This window comes from Cottoperca gobio, chromosome 15, assembly GCF_900634415.1.
Source record: "Cottoperca gobio chromosome 15, fCotGob3.1, whole genome shotgun sequence".
Classification (NCBI taxonomy): Eukaryota; Metazoa; Chordata; class Actinopteri; order Perciformes; family Bovichtidae; genus Cottoperca; species Cottoperca gobio.
In genome coordinates this window covers 6478578-6489373 of record NC_041369.1, presented here as the reverse complement: position 1 = coordinate 6489373, position 10796 = coordinate 6478578, and the positions used below count along the sequence as shown (strand labels likewise).

At 40.9% G+C, this 10796-nt stretch overlaps 1 protein-coding gene across 1 annotated transcript; it reads left to right on the top strand.

Annotated features, from left to right (window-relative positions):
• The first annotated feature begins 3988 nt into the window (after positions 1 to 3988).
• Positions 3989 to 10733, top strand: inaa (internexin neuronal intermediate filament protein, alpha a). Its single transcript, XM_029449803.1, has 5 exons — positions 3989 to 4273; positions 5620 to 5850; positions 7074 to 7601; positions 9710 to 9834; positions 9949 to 10733. Exons 1-5 carry the CDS (start codon positions 3989 to 3991, stop codon positions 10136 to 10138), a joined length of 1359 nt encoding a protein of 452 aa, XP_029305663.1. The 3' UTR covers positions 10139 to 10733.
• The last annotated feature ends 63 nt before the right edge of the window (positions 10734 to 10796 follow it).

The following is a 10796-nucleotide window of genomic DNA, read 5'->3' as shown; positions in this document are numbered from 1 at the left end:
AGGGGCAGGAGCAGGAGCAGGAGCAGGGGCAGGGGCAGGAGCAGGGGCAGGAGCAGGAGCAGGGGCAGGGGCAGGAGCAGGGGCAGGGGCAGGAGCAGGAGCAGGGGCAGGAGCAGGAGCAGGAGCAGGGGCAGGAGGGTTGAACATCTCATCAATTATGAAGTCGGCCTCAGCCCAGAGAGTGGAAGACAGCTCTCCTGTTTAGCTTCTCTTGTCACCAGACTCTTCCAGAAGAACGACTGTCTGCTTCTTTCTGGGGTTTAGTGAACTCCTGTCACACACTTTGACGGTGGTTCTGAAACACTGTAATGGGGAGTAACAATATATATTACAATTATTCAGGTATATATTCTATGTTTTAGTTATTATAACTTCTCCTGGAACAACTACAACATTAAATTGCTGCTCACATGTTAATCCATCAATATTAATACTCCAATACCATAATGTATACAATAATACGACACTTTGGAAGGAGCCAACCTGCATGATGAGCGCATTCACTTTTATATTTCTGTGCTTTAATACAGTAAGATTTGAAGGCAGTTAGGACATTAATGTGTAAAATTAATTATTTTTACATCGTGGCATTGATATTCTTATTAAGTAAAAGATCTGTAAAACCAAGTGTGTCATTAAAGTGTTTTAAGTGTGTACTTAAGTACAGTTTTAAGTTACTTGAATATTTCCATTTTCTGCTACTTTATATTTTGTTTTCACCTAATCTTGTACTTTCTACTCCACATTTATTTAACAGCTCTAGTTACAAGTTATTTGGTGGATTCTGATTTTATACACAGAACAATCCCAACAGTTGATTTTACAACAACAGAACGTTTTATAAAGTATACAGTGAGTATATGACCTCCAACATTTAAATGCTGCTGTCAAGTGTACACATCAGTATTAAACAGCTTATGACTGGGGCCAATATGCAGCAGAGTGAGTACTTCTACTTTGTATACTTTAAGTACATTTAGCTGATGATACTGTTGTACTCATAAGTAAATAAGTAAAATGTTGGATCTACTTCATATCTTTATATTAGTACTTTAAAGTTGAAGAATGATGCTGTGTAAACAACACTTTAGAGAAAACATTTAGCTAACGTTAGCTGTGTGTATGTTAGCTATTTATCGCTGCTAGCCTTAATTTTAAGGTATTTATCTGTTTCTGTGTAAATATTACAGTTAATATTCGCTGAACAATAAGCTGTTTAATTACTTATCGACTCAGCACTTAGATTGTGCGTTCACTGACGGAACAGTTATCTAATATGACGTTAAAGTCTTCTTGTAGTTTGTCTTTTCACTTAATCTTGAGTTGTGTAGTTCTGGATATACTGTACGTGTTGTTCTCAGGTTGTCTGTCGGTGAAATTAACTTATTCTGCGAATAAGACATGTAGCAGCGGCATTATGACGTACGTTCATTCTAACGTTCACTTCTTTGCTTCCATTCTTGTGTTGTTTATCTCCAACCGCTCTTCATCCATAACCAGTTCATATAGATCGCTGGTAATCAGTGGTGCGATGTAACTAAGTACATTTACTCAAGTAGGCCCACTGTACCCCTCAAATAAAGTCAGCCCTTCTGCATATTAGATCGTAGTTTTGGACTCCATTTCAGTCATCAATACTCATTAAGAAAAGAAAAGTACCATGTATCACAGAGTATTAGCTTAAAGCTCACAACCCTTTAATATCACTCATATGTCATAATATTTACAATTTTGTATTGACAATTTAAAGCCAACAAGGTCAAAATGTTCACATACTATGTCACATAACAAAGCAATAAAATGTTCTTGGCAAAAACACAAGATGTATGGAAATTGCATACACTGCCCTCTAGTTAATCATACCATGTTTATATTGTTAAATCTTGTTTTAGACAGCTCACAAAGATGATTTATTCATTAGCAACAAACGGTTAATACACCACCATTAATCATATGTTATTTATCAAAGGCATGACCAGGTCACCACTTTATCTGAAGAGCCACAAACATGAAAAAGTTATGCTCAGTAATTATTTTACATTACAGAATACATGTGCACTGTTCCTTTAAGATTTACAGATGAAGAAGACATCATTAAAAACTCAGGAATCATGATGAATGAGAAGCCTTAGTTGTTGCAGTCATTTATTTTCATGCATTAACCCATGCATGAGATACTGTTCATTCTTGTACATTCCTAAAGTTCATGTTGCACTACATTAATTAATTGTCTCTTGTCATCTCACGCCTTGACTACTGCAACTCCCTCTTCGCTGGACTGCCTGGACAGCTCATCCAGGATGCAGCAGCTCGACTGGTCTTCAATCTACCCAAGTTCTCCCACACCACACTGCTTCTCCGCTCCCTTCACTGGCTACCAGTGGCGGCTCGAATCTGCTTCAAGACTCTGGTGCTGGCCTACCGTGCTGTGAATGGATCAGCCCCTTCTTACATCCAGGCCATGGTCGAACCATACACCCCAGCGCGTTCACTTCGCTCTTCGTGGACCAATCTGCTCGCCACTCCCTCACTACGAGTGGGATCCAGATTTCTCTCAAACAAAACCCGCCTGTTTGCTATCCTGGCCCCAAAATGGAGGAGGATGTCAGGACAGCAGACAGTCCTCACACCTTCCGTCGCAGACTGAAAACTCACCTGTTTCGACTGCATCTTGGCAAATGAAGAAAACTAAATAACTGTTCTTTGTATGTTGCACTTATAATGGTTTGGTTTATTTATAGCTAATAGTTGAATTTGTATTCTATTGTTTCTGTATGTTGCACTTATGTTGTTGCACTTCAAACTGGCTTATTTGAAGACAGTGTTCATTTATACGATTGTACCTATTTGAAGCTATTGTACTTACAAGATTCTTGCTGTTCAGAATTGTATCTCCATGATTGTTTGCATTTTTTGTACGTCGCTTTGGACAAAAGCGTCAGCTAAATGAACTGTAATGTAAAGTTGGAGTTGTTGGGACTACAGAAACACTCGCTGTAGTACAGACAGAAACTTCTCTTACCTCATAAACAATATTTGGCTGAGTACAGACCACACAGTTTGTGTGACAGACACCATCGTCTTGCCAAGAGCTCACAAAGCGACAACAACCAAGTTTGATTTTGGTCTGCCATCAAGTTACATACAACATTTACAATAAATAGTAAAAGCTGTTGTGACCTACCATCGGTGAAAGTGACAGTATTATTATTGTTTTTAGTATTAGTATTATTGGTCATACTTTATTTTGTTAATAATATATTGTCCTCTGGGCATAAAATAAATTAGTTTACATTAGAGGGTTTTAATTGTCTGTGATAATATCCTCAGTTTAACCCTCATTAGATAAAGCCGTGTCATTTTTAATCGGTAAATTAATTTTTTGAAAAAAGAACGAGGCCAGACAACAAGCAACGTTACTTTGAAAGACAGAAATTCCTCAAAACAGAGATCTTATCTTTACTTTGACATTATAGTTATCACAAAGCCCTTTAAATAATCACATGTTTTACAGTTGACTTTCTTATTGTGTTGGACAATAATGCACAAGACCTCTGTGCTGCAGAAAAGAACCATCAAACATTTTACAGTTTTACAGCAGGAGATGGAAAAGCTTGTATGGACTAAAACTAACTAAAACACCATAATTTCATCACCAACATTTCGAAAGTGGTAAGTGTTTTAAGTTTTAAATAGACAAAAATGGAACAGGATGTGGTGCAAGTGGTGATGATCCTCCGCGGACGGTTCCATTTTTTTACGCACGCGAAATGAGCTCGAAGAATGTTTTAAATATTTTTTCTTTCTTTTTTAAAATTGCATCCGTGTTTGTTTTGATCACTTTAACTAACAAAACTTAATTTGTAATTTTCACTCCACTGCACAAGTGTTATGCATTCGTGCAGAACATGGTTCACTCCACCTGCAGTCTATAAACTCCTGCAAAGCTCTTTAAGCTCCTCAGTTTTATCTCTGACTCACAGTGAAGATGAACCACGGAGACCGCTACACCTCGTCTTCCTACCGGAAGATTTTCGGGGATTCTCCCAAGTTCCCCGTCTCCTCCTCTCGCATGGGCAGCGCCTCTTCCCGGGGCTCCCCGGGGCTCCGCTCCATGGCTGGGCCTCGCAACACTGCGTCCTCCATGAGCCTGTACAGACGGGTCGGCCGCTCTTACTCTCCGGTGCCCGCAGACTCCCTGGACTTGACCCAGACCTCCGTGGTCAACAACGAATTCAAAGTGATTCGAACTAACGAGAAGGAGCAGCTGCAGGTATGCGACGGGTCGACACACATGTCTCAGTTTTTGCATGTGGGGTTACTACAAAATTATTTATTTAAAAGTATTCTATAATTTATAACTCTATAATGGTTTCATTTCAAATTCCATGTTTGATAAGCTCAGGTTAAAGAGCTCCAACCAGGATCATTTGATCACAGATGACTGACAAGCAGAAAATAAGACAGAAGTGTGGACCCTGAAATCAACAGAAAAGACAAAAACAATTCAATCATTTGAGATCAATACACACAAGGTGATAAAAAATAAATAAAATAGAGTTAAAAACTTTAATAACAGTAATAGTAATAAAGCTTGCATTTAAAACTATATTAAAACAATTTCAATACAATAAGAAGGTGAATAAAATCATGTAAAACATCTCTATTTACCATTTTTGATGAAAGGCCTGGCTGAAAAGCTAGGTTTTAAGAATGTTTAAGATTTTAAAACTTCCAGCAGCTCTTAGATCTTCACACAGACTGTTCCAGCGGCTCAGGGCATAAAAACTAAAAGCTGCCTCACCAAAGACTTTAGTCCTGCACGTTGGAGTGACTCGTGTCAGAGTACCTGAGGAGCAGTAATGTTCTCTCCTTCTGGTTGGTGGTCAGCACACAGGCTTCCAGTCCTTGAGTATCAGGCCAGGTATTTTCATTTACCTGACAGTGGGACTAAATCAGTTTATATTGGATGGAAACCATAACTCTACTCTAGAGTCAGAATGACCTCTTTCTGAACTGTAACGAGTATAAAGACACTTTAAACAATTCATTGTTTTAACCAATACGCAAGGATAATTTTTTTAACTTGCAAACGGTGAGCTGGCCCTGTGAGTGCCTAAAGATCCCCTTCATACATGTTCTAGTGTATATTTACAGGTGGGAACAATACAATTAATAATGGCTGAGTTCCATTTAGCTGCGTCAGTGTCATTGTAGTGTTATTAGTAACACTTGTGCTTCTCCTACTAAGACAAGTCAAAAGGTCTGCTGTGAAAAATGCTTATAAGTTGACGTCAGCAGCCTTCGATGCGTCATACAAAATAAAGAGATGAGCGAGACAAATGCAACTTTAAGTGTATCTACTGCAGCTTTAACCCATTGTAAGTTATTAATTGATTATTAATTGTGTTATTAATATTTATCAAATTATTATTATTAATTATAAGCTATCTAAATAAGTGGTTTCGTAAGCTTGGATGGTAAATTATATTAGGAGGATGCAGGAGCTTTTAAATCCGGTTAAGTGATTCAACCCCTCCTGTTTGCTCTCTGTCTGGTATTTCAACCCTTATGAATGATTTAGTGTGAAGTAAAGCAACTGTTTATTCTATTGCACAGGGTCTCAATGACCGCTTCGCCATGTTCATTGATAAAGTCCGACACCTGGAGCAGCAGAATAAGGTGTTGGAGAAGGAGCTGGTGACACTGCGGCAGAAGCAGGGCGAGCCGTCCCGTGTCGCTCAGCTCTACCAGCAGGAGCTGAGGGACCTGCGGTCACAGGTGGAGGAGCTGAACAGGGACAAGAACCGCATCCTAATCGAGAGGAACAACACGGAGGATGAGCTGCAGGTAAAACCATTGGGTAGTAAAGGATAATGAGGTTTTTATTTCCTGTATCCTTTTAGTATTTACTGTTGCACGAAAAGAGAGCTGAGACAGAAGGCAAAGCTCTCGATCTACCGGTCGATCTTCGTTCCTACCCTCACCTATGGTCATGAAGGCTGGGTCATGACCGAAAGAACGAGATCACGGGTACAAGCGGCCGAAATGGGTTTTCTCAGACGGGTGGCTGGCGTCTCCCTTAGAGATAGGGTGAGAAGCTCAGCCATCCGTGAGAGACTCGGAGTAGAGCCGCTGCTCCTTTACGTTGAAAGGAGCCAGTTGAGGTGGTTCAGGCATCTAGCAAGGATGCCACCTGGGCGCCACCCTAGGGAGGTGTTCCAGGCACGTCCAGCTGGGAGGAGACCCCGGGGAAGACCCAGGACTCGGTGGAGAGATTATATCTCCTCACTGGCCTGGGAACGCCTCAAGATCCCCCAGTCGGAGCTGGAGGATGTGGCCCGGAGAAGGGAAGATTGGGGTTCCTTACTGGAGCTGCTGCCCCCGCGACCCGATCCCGGATAAGCGGTAGACGATGGATGGATGGATGGATTGCAAAGCCCCGTTTTTGTTAAGTAACGTGGGAGTTGTTGTCTTCACCATCATTGCTGGCATTGCAGTCAGCTACTTTTCCTTTTTTGTTCATTGTTCAGTAGGTTTTTACCAGGAGCCGAACTATTCACAGAGGTCTCCTCCTCACCAAATTAAACGGACCCGGTAATTAAAACCAGTTAAAACACTGAATAAAGCAGTTTCGCGTAAAAAAAAAAAAATAATAATCACGACTTCTCGGAGGTGCTGCGAGTTTGCTCAGGATGTTTCTCTGATAACTTAAGACCCAGACGTCCGATGACTAAAATTCTTTTTCGGGTTAAAATATGAAGTTAAAAACGAAAAAGTGTATTGTAAAAATGTGGCTTAAAACCGGATGAAAAGTCAATTTATGACAGCTGCTGGCAGACAACCACAACGCTGACACATGCGCAAAGGGGATACGGAAATAAAACGTACCGTTACCATGATTAAAATGACAGACTTCTCTAAGTTTGAAAATTGTTGAAAACATTTGGTTTAATGTAAGTAGCCTACACAGCTCAACAACATATACAACATCGGTCTAGTCGTTTTTAGACATTTCATTGCCGAAATGTTACATATTGTATCTTTAAATCCCATCTCATGTCTCATTTCAGAAGCTCATTGTGAAGTACGATGAGGAGGCGAGGGCACGGGATGAAGCTGAGCAGACCTTGAGGTCCTTCAGGAAGGACGTTGATGACGCCACGGCCGTTCGTCTGGACCTGGAGCGCCGCGTGGAGTCGCTGATGGATGAAATCTCCTTCCTGAGGAATGTGCATGACGAGGAAATCCAGGAGCTGAACAGCATGATGGAGAAGCAGCAGGTCTCCGTGGAGCTCGAGCTTGCCAATCCGGACCTCACCTCGGCTCTGAAGGAGATCCGCAACCAGTACGAGTCCATCGCCTCCAAAAACCTGCAGTCGGCCGAGGAGTGGTACAAGAGCAAGTTCGCCAGCCTCAACGAGCAGGCCAGCAGGACCAATGAGGCCATGAGGGCCAGCAGGGAGGAGAGCAGCGAGTTCAGGAGGCAGCTGCAGTCCAAGACCATTGAGATCGAGAGCCTGAGGGGTGCCAACGAGTCTCTGGAGAGGCAGATCACAGAGATGGAGGTCGCACACAACTCTGAAGTCACAGCCATGCAGGTCAGCAATCAGTGATCCGCGTTACGGTACCATAGTCTCCTTAGAGGCTAATTTCACCCAAATTATATTAAAACACTTTATCTCATTCACCTCTGCAGGTGTCTGTACCTGATGTAGTTTTATTTAAACTATAAAATAAGGGAGGTGAATGAAATTTAATTGAAAAATGTTTCTGTTTTTCTTGATAATGATAATCCACAGGACAAACAGCTCGTTTTCAACAGGGACTTTTTATTTGATAGAAAGTTATTCTATGGGCAAGTACAACCAGAGCTGACTTGTTTTAATATATATATATCATTTAGGTCAAGTAACTCTTTAATATTATAATTATTTTTGAATTAGCATTACACAAAATAAGGATATCAAGTACAAATACACTAAAATCGGATACTATACAAAGCTGCTGTGACTTATACCATATAAATACACTAATATGTATGACATAAAACTATCAACAAACTTGAAAGGCACTCGGAGAGAGCAGACCTCGGACAAAGCCAGAGCTGCATTCACTTGTTCCCCGAGTTTCCTCGGGTTGGGAAGTTGTGCTTCCGACTTTGGTGTGTTCGTGAGATTTAAGTCGTTATATGGAAATAACACGGACGCTACAAAGAAGATGTGTTGTATTGTATTGATGTTTAAACAACACGTTGATAAATGCTAGCCGGGACTAATTTTTCAGATTATTCCGACGTCACATGAATGCAGCACAAATGCGCTAACTAGCAATTATAACAAAAGTGGAACATTTTGTGTATCTGCCCCGTGATTAGGATCCAATGCAAATGAGTTCTTCCTTGGCCCATGCTACACCCTCACACCAAGTTGAATGAAAACTGGCCCATTTTTGTTCAGATTCCTGCTGACAGACAAACAACAGACAAATATAACAGAAAAAAACAAGTGGAAAACATAACTCACTTCCTTGGTGGATGTAAAAAGTGATATTATGATTTAGGTATGGGCCTACAGATAAAAGCAAAACCGAAACCAATTCCATGCAGGTTTTTGAGCAGGCACAGAAACAGTGCTGAGAAATTGAGATATTATACATGATTATGATAAGAAAATAAAAAAAACTAAAATGCTACACTTTCTTTGCAAGCAGCAGAATTGTAACTGGTTAAATACCGAGTCACCTGCTGCTGCAGCACTGCAGGCAGTCTGCACCGTGAAGCTCATTACTGTCTACAACTCTGTGGAATAAAAGGATTGGAGAAGAGCACATCTCAGGGTCAAGTTCCTCATGAATTATGTCACAGCTTGAGTAAAGCTGTTAGCTAACTGCACACAGCAAGAGGGCCCCGGCCTTTATCTGTCAAGGATTCAGCAAGGGAATCTAGCGTGCTGACCATCTTAATTTAAAACAATCACTCATGCGCTCTCTGAAAACGAGACAGGAGGAAAAAAAGTTTGAAAAAAGAATCCATCCCCAGCACCTAACGCTAAAACTTCAGAAAGTCCCTGCTCACGGCCAACAAATAGTCCAGCGTATTACCTTCCCCCTAAACCACAACATTCGGTTTGATTCATCGTACACATTATAACATGGTATTAGTGAGCTTAAGAGTTGCTGGTAGGCAGGTTTCCCTGTTTCCAGTCTTTGTGCTAAGCTAGGCTAACTGGTCGCCGGTTGTACCTCTGGTGATATCAATCTTCATCCAACCCTCGACAAGACAGGCAATAAATATATTTCTCAAAATGTCAAACTATTCATTTAACAGCAAACGGCAGAATCAGCAAATTCACACAAGATAAAAACAAATCCTTTCTGTAATAATAGATGAATGAAGTTCCGGCTCTTTCTTTACTTACATTAAGTTTGACAATTTAGTTTGAAGGTGTTAAGTCAGAACATGACCTTTCGTGTGTGGCAGTCTGTGACTGTGAGACTGACTGAAACGGTTCTTAGTGACTTGACCCTGCGTTTTAATTAGATTAACCTGTGAACTGTTAAATTGGATATAGGAAGGTATTAGAGAAGGTAGAGCTAAGCCTCAAAGGTTATTGTACGAAAGAGAAGGGCCAACAGTTAAAGCACAGAGAAGCCTATAGCACAGTGGATAATAACTGATAATCTCCCTCATTTTTTATTCATGCAACAGGACACTATTGGCCACCTGGACACTGAGCTGAGGAACATGAAGGGCGAGATGGCCCAGCACCTGAGAGAGTATCAGGACCTGCTCAACGTCAAGATGGCCCTGGATATAGAGATAGCTGCCTACAGGTGCTGACTGCATTAAAGGACAACCAGAAGAAAAGATCTCTTGACTGTTTAACTCGTTAAAAAGAAATTGTGAAGTGCATTAAGTCTGAAATTTGTTTCCTTTGGTCCTATGAGGAAACTGCTGGAGGGGGAGGAGACTCACTTTAACTCAGGGATGTCGTTTGGTGCTGCCACATACAGCTACCTGCCTCGAGCCTCAGCCGGCTCCTCCAGGAGCAGCCCGAGGGAGAAAGAAGGGGCCACAAAGGAAAGCTTCAAGGAGAGCAGTGAGGATAAAGATGAGGCAGACATCAACTCCAACTGAAGGAAGACAGGCAGAGGAATCTGGATAGTGAGATATGCTGTATATGTATAGTGAGTTCATAGTGACTGTATTTGTTAAAGGCAACACTAAGACAAACATTTGGAATTGGAGCTGAAAGTTAATATTTTTGGTGATAATCAATTTTCTCGTAGTTCCTGAGGTGTAGGTCTCAGTGTTTAGAAGATCTTTGGACACCTTGTCAGTATTACTGAGTTGTAACTCTATAACACGAAACAAAGGAATTTATCTGAGCATCTTCAGAGGAAATCATGTTGCAAATATATAAATATGTGACCGGGTATTAAATGGGGGTAAATGTTCATTCGTTGCTGCTGCTGTGATATTGTACTGAAACTTGTGACAGGTAAGAAAAAAAAAAAAAAGATTAGCACAGATAGACACCAAGCGTTAGTTTCGTTCCACTTATCTGTTGTTGCAGCGTGTTATTAATGAACTTGTGCTATGAAGTTATCAGACTGTATCAGCTGTTGAGTTTGCTATAAAGCATCATGCAGAGTTTGAGCTTTAGCAACTGTCTCCTTATACTTATTAAAGCACTTTAGGGTGTATAGGGGATGACAATGTTTTATGACATTATGAAGTATAGATGTGTTCTCTGTTGCTAACATATTCAGGTACTGTACTGTGATGGAAAAAC